Source organism: Myxocyprinus asiaticus, chromosome 49, assembly GCF_019703515.2.
Source record: "Myxocyprinus asiaticus isolate MX2 ecotype Aquarium Trade chromosome 49, UBuf_Myxa_2, whole genome shotgun sequence".
Classification (NCBI taxonomy): domain Eukaryota; kingdom Metazoa; phylum Chordata; class Actinopteri; order Cypriniformes; family Catostomidae; genus Myxocyprinus; species Myxocyprinus asiaticus.
The window spans coordinates 21,717,891-21,729,958 of record NC_059392.1 but is presented as its reverse complement, the minus strand read 5'-3'; the positions used below and the strand labels follow the sequence as shown (position 1 = coordinate 21,729,958).

At 38.1% G+C, this 12,068-nt stretch overlaps 2 protein-coding genes across 2 annotated transcripts in view; one reads left to right on the top strand and one right to left on the bottom strand.

Annotated features, from left to right (window-relative positions):
* The window catches only part of LOC127438456 (EGF-containing fibulin-like extracellular matrix protein 1), a 29,037-nt gene extending 24,566 nt beyond the window's left edge, over positions 1-4,471 (bottom strand). The window contains exons 1-3 of the mRNA XM_051694064.1: positions 4,378-4,471; positions 1,881-1,967; positions 1,654-1,699 (exon numbers count right to left, since the gene is read on the bottom strand). Coding sequence (XP_051550024.1) covers positions 1,654-1,699; positions 1,881-1,967; positions 4,378-4,389 — 145 coding nt within the window. The 5' untranslated portion in view covers positions 4,390-4,471. The remainder of the gene's footprint in view (positions 1-1,653; positions 1,700-1,880; positions 1,968-4,377) is intronic.
* A 1,310-nt stretch (positions 4,472-5,781) lies between these two features.
* The window catches only part of LOC127438446 (armadillo-like helical domain-containing protein 3), a 35,313-nt gene continuing 29,026 nt past the window's right edge, over positions 5,782-12,068 (top strand). The window contains exons 1-4 of the mRNA XM_051694045.1: positions 5,782-5,856; positions 7,337-7,452; positions 8,553-8,609; positions 8,788-8,934. Coding sequence (XP_051550005.1) covers positions 7,354-7,452; positions 8,553-8,609; positions 8,788-8,934 — 303 coding nt within the window. The 5' untranslated portion in view covers positions 5,782-5,856; positions 7,337-7,353. The remainder of the gene's footprint in view (positions 5,857-7,336; positions 7,453-8,552; positions 8,610-8,787; positions 8,935-12,068) is intronic.

Below are 12,068 nucleotides of genomic sequence, written 5' to 3'. Positions count from 1 at the left end.
GATCTGATTTTTTTCTAGGGCGTTTCTGTGTGGTTGATAGTGTGTTCTAAGGGTTTTAGTGCATTTCTATGTGGTTGCTAATGTGTTCAGGGTGGCTGTAAAGAGGTTGTGTGTGGTTTTTAGGGTGTTTCTATGCAGTTGCTAAGGTGTTCTGAGAGTTTTTAGTGCATTGTTATGTAGTTGCTAGGGTGTTCTGTTTTGTTTCTATGACATTTCTGTGTGGTTGCTAAGCTGTTCTTAATGTTTTTAGTGCATTGTTAGGTAGTTACTAGGGTGTTCGGGTGGCTGTTAGGGTTTTCTGGGTGGTTGATAGGGCATTTCTTTGCTGTTGCTAAGGTGTTCTAAATATTTTCAGTGCTTCCTTTGGTGGTTGTTATAGGATGTTCTGGTTGGTTTCTAGGACATTTTTCTGCATTTGCTAAGGTGTTTTGAGGATTTCTAGTGCCTTGTTAGGTGGTTGCTAGGGTGTTCTATTTTTTTTTCTAGGGTGTTTCTATGTGGTTGCTAAGGTGTTCTAAGGGTTTTTAGTACGTTGTTAGGTGAATGCAAGTGTGCTCATGGTGGTTGTAATGGTGTTCTGTGTGGTTACAAGGACATATCTATGTGGTTGCTAAGGTGTTCTGAATGTTTTTAGTGCATTGTTAGGTGGTTACTAGGGTATTCAGGTGGTTGTTAGGGTGCGCTGTGTTGCTAGGACGTTTCTACGTGGTTGCTAAGGTATTCTGAATGTTTTATGTGCATTGTTAGGTGATTTCTAGGGTGTTTTAGGTGGTTGCTAGGGCATTTCTTTGCTGTTGCTAAGGTGTCCTAAGTGTTTTTAGTGCTTCGTTTGGTGGTTGCTATAGGATGTTCTGGATGATTTCTAGGACGTTTTTATGCGGTATCTAAAATGTTCTGGGTGGTTGTTAGGGTGCTCTGTGTGGTTTCTAGGGCATTTTTATGCGGTTTCTAAGGTGTTCTAAATGTTTTCAATGCATTGTTAGGTGGTTGCTGGGGTGTTCGGAATGCTTGTTAGTGTGTTCTAGTGGATTGCAAACCTGTTTCTCTGTGTATGCTAAGGTGTTTTGAGAGGTTTTTAGATTCTTGTTATGTAGCCACTAGGGTGTCTAGGTGGTTGCTAAGGTGTTGTTTGGTGTGCCAGCGCATTGCTATTTAGTTGCTAAGATGTTCTGGTTTTTAGCATATTGCTGTGTGGTTTGATAGGGTGTTAGGGGTGGTTGCTAAAGTTTTTTGAGTGGTTGCTATTTGGCCCAGGTCACTATATTCTGATCCCTAGATATGGCTCGGGTCCATCCGTCAAAATGTGATTTTTTTTCTCTTGTTTTATTGTCTTACCAGGCAAAAATCATGTGAAGCCACATGATTTGAGGTATCATTCATGTCTGTTGCACAAACAGTGCACAATGAGCTTCACGGCAAAGTTTAATAGTTAGGGTTAGAGGTTTGCTCAAATAACTAACCCTAAGTCTAAGCAGTAGTAAAAGAAAAATGTGCCTTACCAAAGGCATATGAGTAGATTTTACACCTGACAAAAGAGTTAACTAATGCTTATGTAAATGGCAACAGTTATCAGCTGATGCCTTTCTGATATATTGTTTATTACTAATGTTTATGCAGTTAAGATAACTACAAGAGGTAATTAGAGTATGTTACCTTTGCAGCTTTGTTTCTCAATGTCAAATTCATAACCTTCAGTGCACTGTAAAATGTAAAAGAAGGAAACTGATCATTAATAAATAAATATTCAATATTGTAACACTAACAAATCTTATGCAAGGGCCCTAACTACAGTACCCTGATTACAGTCAGATTAGTGATGCACCTGTGACCATTCATTTACAGACTGATAACTGAATGCATGCCAGTTTTGCATTACTTACCGTGTATGTGATTGGCTCCTCTCCATCCTGAGACACTGCTAGGTGGACAACAACACTCAAACACAAGCAGATGCCGAGCATTGTAAACTACAACACAGAGAAAAAAGATGAGCACACTGAATCATTATTGAAACCCCTCAATGGTCCAATGTCATTTATAAAAGGCACAACAAAAACCATATGTTTAATCATTTTAAAACAATAAACAATGCTATTTATTTTAATAAAGTCACATGGGCTTTGTTTTATTCAGTCATAGTTTTTTTGTTACGTATTGTAACTGGTTACCAAGGCAAAAAACACAAGCAATGCTAGCTGTTGAAGCTCATTGTTGAAGGTCAATATGGTATGCATATTTGGAAGTATTTAAATACCAGAAGTTAATTCAGTTATTTAAAAAATTTTTTTTTTGTCTAAGATAAATAAAATGCATATAATGTATAATAATAGTGTATGTCACTTTGTACACCATTAATAAAGTTAATTATTCATATTGAAATTTTAGTAATAATATATTTTTAATATATTTTTGGGAGTTGATTAAAAAGTGTTCAAGCGATAGTTCACCCCAAAATAAAAAATGTCTCATTATTTACTCCCCCTCATGCCACCCCAGAAGTGTATGACTTTCTTTCTTCTGCTGAACACAAACAAAGAATATTTTTAGAAGAGTATTTCAGCTCTGTAGGTCCATACAATGCAAATGAAAGGGGACCAGATCTTTGAAGGTCCAAAAAGCATATAAAGGCAGCATAAAAGTAATCCAGTGGTTAAATCTATATCTTCAGAAGCGATATGATAGGTGTGGAATATCAATATTTAAGTCCTTTTTTACTCTCAGTTCTCCTCCCTGCACATTAGGTGGCGATATGCACAAAGAATGTGAATCGCCAAAAACAAAGAAGAAGAATGTGAAAGTGAAACCGGAGATTTATAGAAAAACTTAAATATTGATCTCTCCCACACATATCATATTTCTTCTGAAGACACGGATTTAACCACTGGAGACGTATGGATTACTTTAATGCTGCCTTTATATGCATTTTGGACCTTCAAAGTTTTGGTCACCATTCACTTGCATTGTATGAACCTACAGAGCTGAGATATTTTTCAAAAAATCTTTGGTTGTGTTCAGCAGAGAGTTGTAGTCATACACAACTATCCCTTTCAGCTGTCATTCAAAAATGTTCAAAAATGATTTGTAATTATTTATGAACTTTCTCATTGATAAACCTAATGAATGTATTAAGAAAATGTGATAGCCAATGAATAATAAACTGAAAATTAATATAATATGTACAATTAATTTCAAAGGTGTTTACAGTCCATTTTTTGAGACTTTTAAATTAACCATTTTTCATGAAATATGTAACATTTTATAGTCCAATGTCATACACAAATGACATTTTCCTAGGTCAAAGGTCAAACTTTACATAGATTTGGGAATGCATTTTAACTACAAACTCGCAATTTTCTCGCAATCTATTACATTATGTGATCCATAGAGGGTTAATCATTTCTCATTATAGTTTTTCTCCATCAGTCCTAAATGCATTTGCAATTCCTATCCATATTTCACTTGCTTGCATCGCTTGCTTGCAATGTTGCAAATATCACATTGTTTAGTTTAAATAAAACGGCTGTTGACCCTGGCTCAGTTCTGCAGCAAATTGGCAGAGTCCTCCACATTGCAGCACAAAACAACAGTGTCCAAACAGCGCCCGTCCACCCAGCTTATTTAGGTAATTATGCCACGGCACATTTTTAAGAGGATCACAATGTCCTTGTGCAAATTACCACATCCAGCACATCTGAGATCAATGGCGTACTGTGGATCTTATTTCAACAGTGGGAGACATTAATACTGTAATATTGAATTGAATGTTTTTCCAAAGATCCTCCGAGGATGTGCATCCCTATTCTAGAATTTCATTCTCAAAGTTCAGAGACTGTGAGAAGGCAACAGTTAAAATAAAACATGTGTAACAGTAAATCTACAGTACAAGCTCATTACAGCTATTTCAAAAGTAGTGGAACCAAAGGCATGTACCAACTAGTACACTTGTAATAGACACCATATTTATCTGACAAAGCCCTCTAGCAACTTCCAGTTGAAATTGTTGTTTTTGTTCAACAAAACCTTCTATTCATGTAATCATGCACGCTTCTGTGAAGACATCTTAAGTACAATGTCCATTCTTATTCAAAAGGGATTCATATTTGCATATAACATGACAAGATACTTCATTCTTTGAACATAACATTGTAAAGTTGCCTTAAAAGGGGATTAACTTTCAGTTAAATGTGGTTTTAGAATTATTCTGCATATATAGAAACTGTTAGTATAGGTATCAATCAAGATTATGTAAAGATCATTGACAGAGCACAGATTTATTATACTATAAGCAAACAATGTACATATATAAATAGAATTTTCCCCATTTTAAAACTCTTCCCAGCAGTTATACATGTGTATGCAGTGAGTGAAGATGCTTACCCTGTGTGACATATTCCACTGTAACTTTAGGAACACTGGAGTTTCTCACACATGCGGCCCCAGCGATCATGTTCTTATAGGAGGCAGATTTTTCTCACATGCCTTTTTTTAAATTATGTTTTTTTTTTTTCTTACTGCAACATTCTTGTTGGAATATAATTATAGTGAATGTGGCTCCATCTACTGATAAAGATTTACATCTACAATAATAGACAATGCCTGTCTAATAATGGAAATAGTGCATAATGTGAAAGTTTTTGAGAATAAGAAAAACGTTTAATTTATGAAATAATTGTTGATTACATTAATTTTATAAAATAATGCTTATCCTCATCACATTTTCCCCATTTGAAAGCTTTATTTTATTTATTTTTGGATACATTTTTAATTGATTTTATTTTTATTGCAACTTTTCAAACCCTTAAACAAACCGAAGAGACACTTGCTGTTACTTTGTTGCTATAATTTACACGGTTTTAAATATTATCTGTATCAGGTAAAGATGAGATTAAATCTATAAAATTGCATGTCTATAAAACAACAGGACATTTCATTCATTTCATTTCAAATGTTCCAGGCAGTGGCGGAATTAGGCATGGGCAACATGGGTAGTTGCTCAGGGCGGCATCTTGTGTCATTCCTGACTCAAGCAAAAATTGAGGTTTCAGTGAGGCACTTACAATGGAAGTGAATGGGATCAATTTTTGGAGGGTTTAAACAGAAATGTGAAGCTTATCATTTTATAAAAGCACTTACATTAATTCTTCTGCTAAAACTCATGTATGATTTGAGCTGTAAAGTTGTTTAAATCTTCATTTTTACAGTCATTTTAGGGTTTTAGGGTTTGTTGACATTACATTGTCATGGCAACAAAGTTGTAAAATTGGCTATAACTTTACACAGATAAAGTTAGTAAGCGATTTTATCACTGTAAAATCATGTTAACACTCATATTGTTTACATATTATTTTGAAACTGTGAGTATTTTAATGTAAAAAATTGGCCCCATTCACTTCCATTGTAAGTGCCTCGATGGAACCTCGATTTTTGCTTTTTTTTAATATAAGGAGGGACAAGTTGAAATACATTTTTGTGGTAATCAATATTATTCCACAAATGCTGTGGGTTGAGCTTAACTTGTATTGAAAAATAATTTGTTTTGGAAACCAAAAGGTTGCAATTTTAAACCCCTCAAAAAGCACTGTGAAAAATGGTGTGACCACTTCAACGGCTTCATATGCTGAGTTTTATTATTTAGATAAATTATCACTATTATTATATAAATATGATATACGATTATTATTTAATTAAAAAAATATTTATGAATATAATCTCACTTTATTTTGATCGGCGATCAAATGCGGAAGTGATGTGAATACATGGGCGGGGTTTCTGCCACACCGGAAGTTATTCGAAAGGATTCAGTCTGGTGTTTTTTTTGAGGAGTAATGGAACAAATCCAGTGATTCATTTACCTCGGTATGACAGTATTTTTGAATTTATTTATTTAAACCGATACAAACTGATTAAAAATCCTATATTCAATATTAAAATGAAACGTTAGAAGAGTTGTTATATATATATATATATATATATATATATATATATATATATATATATATATATATATATATTTTATGGAGCCATCAGATTAGCGTTGTTCAGCTTTCCCAACACATATAGAGTCTACATTAAATTATAATTTAATAATATTAATTTTGATCAAATCTGTGTCTGTTAATTCTACTATATGTCTAATACAGACTGAGCTGCCAAGTGTGCTCTTGAATGTCTGGGTACTGTAATATAGTTCTAGGAAGCTACAAGCTAAGCTAAGTTGTCAAAACATATGCATGAAAATGTAAACATGGGCTGCGTTTCCAAACCACTGGGGCTGGTTAACTAGTCATCATTTTGGGTTGCTAGCTAGGTGCCTATATAGACAGCATGTTTGAGCACCGTAGTCTCAAAACCAAGTGAGCTACCCTAAATTGCATTTTTATGCATCATAGTTTCAATACCAAGTGAGCTGCCTACCTAGATTGCATTTTTAAGCATCATAGTATCAAAACCTAGCGAGCTGCCTACCTAGATTGCATTTCTGAGCATCAAAACCTAGCGAGCTGCCTACCTAGATTGCATTTCTGAGCATCATAGTTTCAAAATCTAGTGAGCTGCCAACCTAGATTGCATTTTTATGTGTCATAGTTTCAAAACCAAGTGAACGGCCAACCTAGATTGCATTTTTGGGCATCATAGTATCAAAACCTAGTGAGCTGCCTATCTAGATTGCATTTTTAGGTGTCATAATTTCAAAACCAAGTGAGCTGCCTACCTAGATTGCATTTTTTTGCATCATAGTTTCAAAACCTAGTGAGCTGCCTACCTAGATTGCATTTTTAGGCGTCATAGTCTCAAAACCAAATGAGCTGCCTACCTAGATTGCATGTTTAGGTGTCATAGTTTCAAAACCAAGTGAGCTGCCTACCTAGATTGCATTTTTGGGCATCATAGTATCAAAACCTAGTGAGCTGCCTATCTAGATTGCATTTTTAGGTGTCATAGTTTCAAAATCTAGTGAGCTGCCTACCTAGATTGCCTTTTTGGGAAACAGATGTGAGAAAGAAACAATGAGGCAATTCTTGCTCAGTTGGGTGTGAGAGGGTATCTTTGCGAGATATTTTCTGTGCTGATTTTCTCAGAGATCATACATTTGCTCTTTGCCTCCCTGGGGAGTTCTGTCCTTTGAATGCAAAACATCTTACACCATTATAGTCTCAAAACCTCCCTTCCAAGACAGTATTTTTGTCTATTATAGTCAAAAAACCTGCATAGACAGCACGAAAACAGTTGTGTTGTCAAAATTTACACAATCATAATATACTGAAATGACATGTAGCTAGTTATGATATTTGTTAACGTTATTGTCATATTGATGTGTATGATTCTGGGTTTTTAGATGTGCTTTTGTAAGCCATGGCTCAGACTGAGAAGAAAGCAGGTCTGCTGAGGAGAACGTCCTCTAAGAAACCACTGAAGGAGAAGGTGGTGCTCATGTATGATGAGATATTTGCGGTAAGTCATGGATATGCCTAATATAGTGTTGTAACAAGGTTAAGATTGGGAAAGAAGAAGGCGGGAACTGGCTGAACTGTCAAAATAATGTTTAATGCAAACAAAAAGACACACAGATGGCAGCTGCATGTGGCTCTCTCTCTCCCGAACTGCCGCATTCGCTGCATATATCCCTCTCCTCGACTGATTAGCCTGATTGGGGGCCGGGCGTGCTTAGTCACAGCCCGGCCCCGCCCTCCTCCTAGTCACACTCCTCCCTCCTTCTGAATCCTTTTGGCCCCGCCTGCCAGCAGGCTTTTCCCCACCCCTCTAGGGCTGGGGAGGAGGATGAGGGGAGGAAAAAAAAAAGAGGAGAGGGAAAGGGCAAAGCGACAGGGAGAGAGAGAGAGAGGAATAACCTGGTTCGCCGGCACCCAGATACGCTGTCGTCCGGCCCTCAGCCACTCCCCAATCTCTGGCGGACGACAGCCGCTCCTCTCCATGCGGACCGGAACAAGTCCTCCGACCCCTGGCGGATGGAACGCCCCTCCACTTTTTGGCTGCCGGTAGGGATCTCCTCCGCCCCTGGCAGCGGCTCCACCGCTCCAGGGGGCTGGCAACGAGCCCCTCCTCCCCTCACAGGCGGCGGCCATTCCTCCGCGTCCAGGCGGTTGGCAGCAACTCCTCCATCCCCTGGTGGATGGCCGCGGCTGCTCCTTTGGGTTGGCTGGTAGTGGCGAGGACTCCACGACAGCGCATCCCTCCTCCTTACTGGGTTTCGGCATCAATGTAGCAAGGTTAAGGTTGGGAAAGGAGGAGGCGGGAACTGGCTGAACTGTCAAAATAATGTTTAATGCAAACAAAAAGACACAACACAAACACACACATGGCAGCTGCACGTAGCTCTCTCTGTCCCGAACTGCTGCATTCACTGCACTTATCCCTCTCCTCGGCTGATTAGCCCGATTGGGGGGCGTGTGTAGTCACAGCCCGGCTCCGCCCTCCTCCTCGTCTGGGGTCTGAAGCCTTTTAGATGCTAATCAATGAGCCTTATTTGTGTGATTTAGGATTAAATTGGATTATTTTGGTTAACGCTTCGCTTTCATTCTCTGTCCTCTCAGAAAGAAGACCCTACTAAGAATAATCCTCGCTTCTGGGATGAGCTCTTTTTGATGAAGGTCAGAGCATATACTGTATTACATCCTCAAATTACCACATCTGTAATAAGGTTATTTCCATGAAGTTAACTGTATCTCTCTCATAAGAAATAGGGGGCAAACACCTCCAGCAACCTGATGTAGTTTTTATGAATAAGTGGATTATTTTGCTGGTCTTTTTATGTGCTTTATTGACCAGGTGAATCTTGAGTATCTGGAAGGGAAATTGGAGTCTCTGGATGGAGATGAAGTGGTGAAAATCAAAGAAAATATCAACAGTTTGTTCCATCACTGTGTTCAAGCCCTGGGTGAAGAGCACCAGATCAAAGTAGTCAATGCACTTCAGGTAAAAGAATGTGCAAAGCTTATAACCTCCTACAGATAGCTTCTCCATTATTTCCATGATTTTAAGGATGTTAGCTCTGCATGTTTTTTCAGCCGTTGTGGTACCGGAACATTGATTTGAAGCAAAAAATAATTTGAAAATTGGACAAAAAGACAAAGGTACAAGACTGCGTACTTACCGTTTTTAATGAGGGAATGAACTACAATCCCATGAAGCACTGTGAAAAGGGATGTACCATAAACGATAATGATATCGAAATCAGGTCCAATACAGCGCTCATGTACTTGTGCTCATAAAAATGCTCCAATACCAAAAACCGATACCATCTGACGTACGAATGTCATTCCGTAATATAAGTCGACCGATATATCGGTTTTACCGATTCATCAGTGCCGATAGTTGCTTTTTTGGAACTATCGGCAAAATCAATGCTGATAGGTGGTGATAGTTTTTTTTTAAATTTGTATTTCTCCATATTCCTCTGGAGCTTATTGCACATTCAGTTTTTATAGCCTTCAGTGTTTACTTTATTGTGTTTCTTTTGTAATACGTTGTGTATGATTGTAAGAGTCCATGTTTTGTTTCCCTTATGTGTTTGTGTGAGCTGGATGCACAGACTTTTCAAAATAAGAGTCGCTGTGGTATTTCAGGCTTATTTATAGTTAAAAGTCCCACATTATGTACCAAATCCTTTTTGTTTTTTGTGGTTATTATTGGGATTTAGGTTGCACAATAAACTACATCTGGACTTTTTATACATTTTGGACTATTGTTGCCTCAATGCATGTTCCCATCACAGTAATGAAAGGCTAAGAATTTTAGTTTTTTTACACTCAATAAATAAATTTTTTAAACTATTGGCCGATTAATCCATGGTTCCCGCAGATCCTTAAAAAGTCTTAATATGTCTTTTATTCGTGTAGGGGGCCTGGGTAGCTCAGTGAGTATTGACATTGACTACCACCCCTGGAGTCGCGAGTTTGAATCCAGGGTGTGCTGAGTGACTCCAGCCAGCTCTCCTAAGCAACCAAATTGGTCCGGTTGCTAGGGAAGGTAGGGTCACAAGAGGTAACCTCCTCGTGGTTGCAATTAGTGGTTCTCGCTCTCAGTGGGGCGCGTGGTAAGTTGTGCGCGGATCGCGGAGTTTAGCTTGAGCCTCCACATGCGGAGTCTCCGTGGTGTCATGCACTTTGAGCCACGTGATAAAATGCGCGGATTGACGATCTCAGAAGTGGAGGCAACTGAGACTTGTCTTCCCCCACCCGGATTGAGGTGAGTAACCTCGCCACCACAAGGACCTACTAAAGTAGTGGGAATTGGGCATTTCAACATTGGGAAAAAAAGGGGAAAAAGTCTTAAATTCAGTTTTCTGAAATTTAAGGTCATAAAAAGTCTTAAATACATTAAATGATAAAACAAAAGTCTTAATTTTTATTTAAAGAGGTCTTAAATTTGGGAGCGGAAAGACAGGAATTGTGATATGACCTAAACTTCAAAATAATACAATTTTATTAAATAAATGTATGCGCTGCACTCTTGAAAGTGAAAACGTGGCACTGTTGTATTTTGTCCAAGCACGCTGGGGCTTTTCAGTGTTTCCAGCTGTTGCGAAGCAGTGCGCAATCATTAGGCCATATCAGAAATTTATGACAAGCGATCACTAATGATCAACAGTTGATGACGATGATGATGATTTAGTGTTGATGATATATGACAATGTTTACTCTTAATTGTTTATATTGTAATACATTGTAGATTATTGTAGGAGTGCACATTTTATTTCCCTTATCTGTTTGAACGAGCAATTGGAAGAAGTGAAGCGCAAACATTTCAAAATAAGAGTCCCCAGTGTATTTCATCCTTTAAAGTTAAAAGTTCCACACTGTGATTTATTTTTATTTTTTATTTTTTTGGTTAAAAGCTGCTCCTGGAATTTAATTCAATTTTGACTCTTGTAGCCTCTGTCTGGCCCTCCCCATCACAGGAAGACTAAGTACATTTAATATAGACTGCCAATTTTAAAAACTATTGGCAGATGAATTGCCTTTCTTTCAACACATTATTGTATCAGCAAAATACAATATTGGTCGACCTCTAATTTGTATTTATTATAGATTGGTACATAAACCAATGTTAATGTGATATATACACCGATTAGCCACAACATTAAAACCACCTGCCTAATATTGTGTAGGACCCCCTCGTGCCGCCAAAACAGCGCCAACCCACATCTCAGAATAGCATTCTGAGATGCTAATTCTAATAAATATATCAAATCAGCTAATCATGTGGCAGCAGTGCAGTGCATAAAATCAAGCAGAGACGGGTCAGGAGCTTCAGTTAATGTTCACATCAACCATCAGAATGGGGAAAAAATTTGATCTCAGTGATTTGGACCATGGCATGATTGTTGGTGCCAGACGGGCTGGTTTGAGTATTTCTGTAACTGCTGATCTCCTGGGATTTTCATACACAACAGTCTCTAGAATTTACTCTGAATGGTGCTAAAAACAAAAAACATCCAGTGAGCGGCAGTTCTGTGGACGGAAACGCCTTGTTGACGAGAGAGGTCAACCGAGAACGGCCAGACTGGTTCGAACTGACAAAGTCTACGGTAACTCAGATAACCGCTCTGTACAATTGTGGTGAGAAGAATAGCATCTCAGGCGCTGTTTTGGCGACACGAGGGGGACCTACACAGTATTTGGCAGGTGGTTTTAATGTTGTTTAACTGATAAGCAATGTTAAGGCCGTGTTGAATGTGTGCCCCTGCCTGTTTAAGTAAGAGTCTGTGATGGTATGGGGATACGGTATTCATTTTATTTGTTCAGGTCTTGAAAAAGGTCTTAAAAAGTCTTAAATTTGATTTGAAAAAATGTGCAGCAACCCTGTAATCGATTATCGGCCTTTTCCATCACCTTAGTTATTGACATCGGCAAAAGCCACTATTGGTTGACCTCTATTCTGTAACCATTCAGCTCACAAATTAAAATCACTTTATGTCCTAATGAGTTTATTAAACTGCAAAGGCTGTGATTTAATGTGATAAATATATTTTTGTTGGAAAGCAGCGGCTTCCTTCAGGGTGTCCTGCCATGGACACCATGCCTGTTTAATGTTTTCCGTACAGTAAA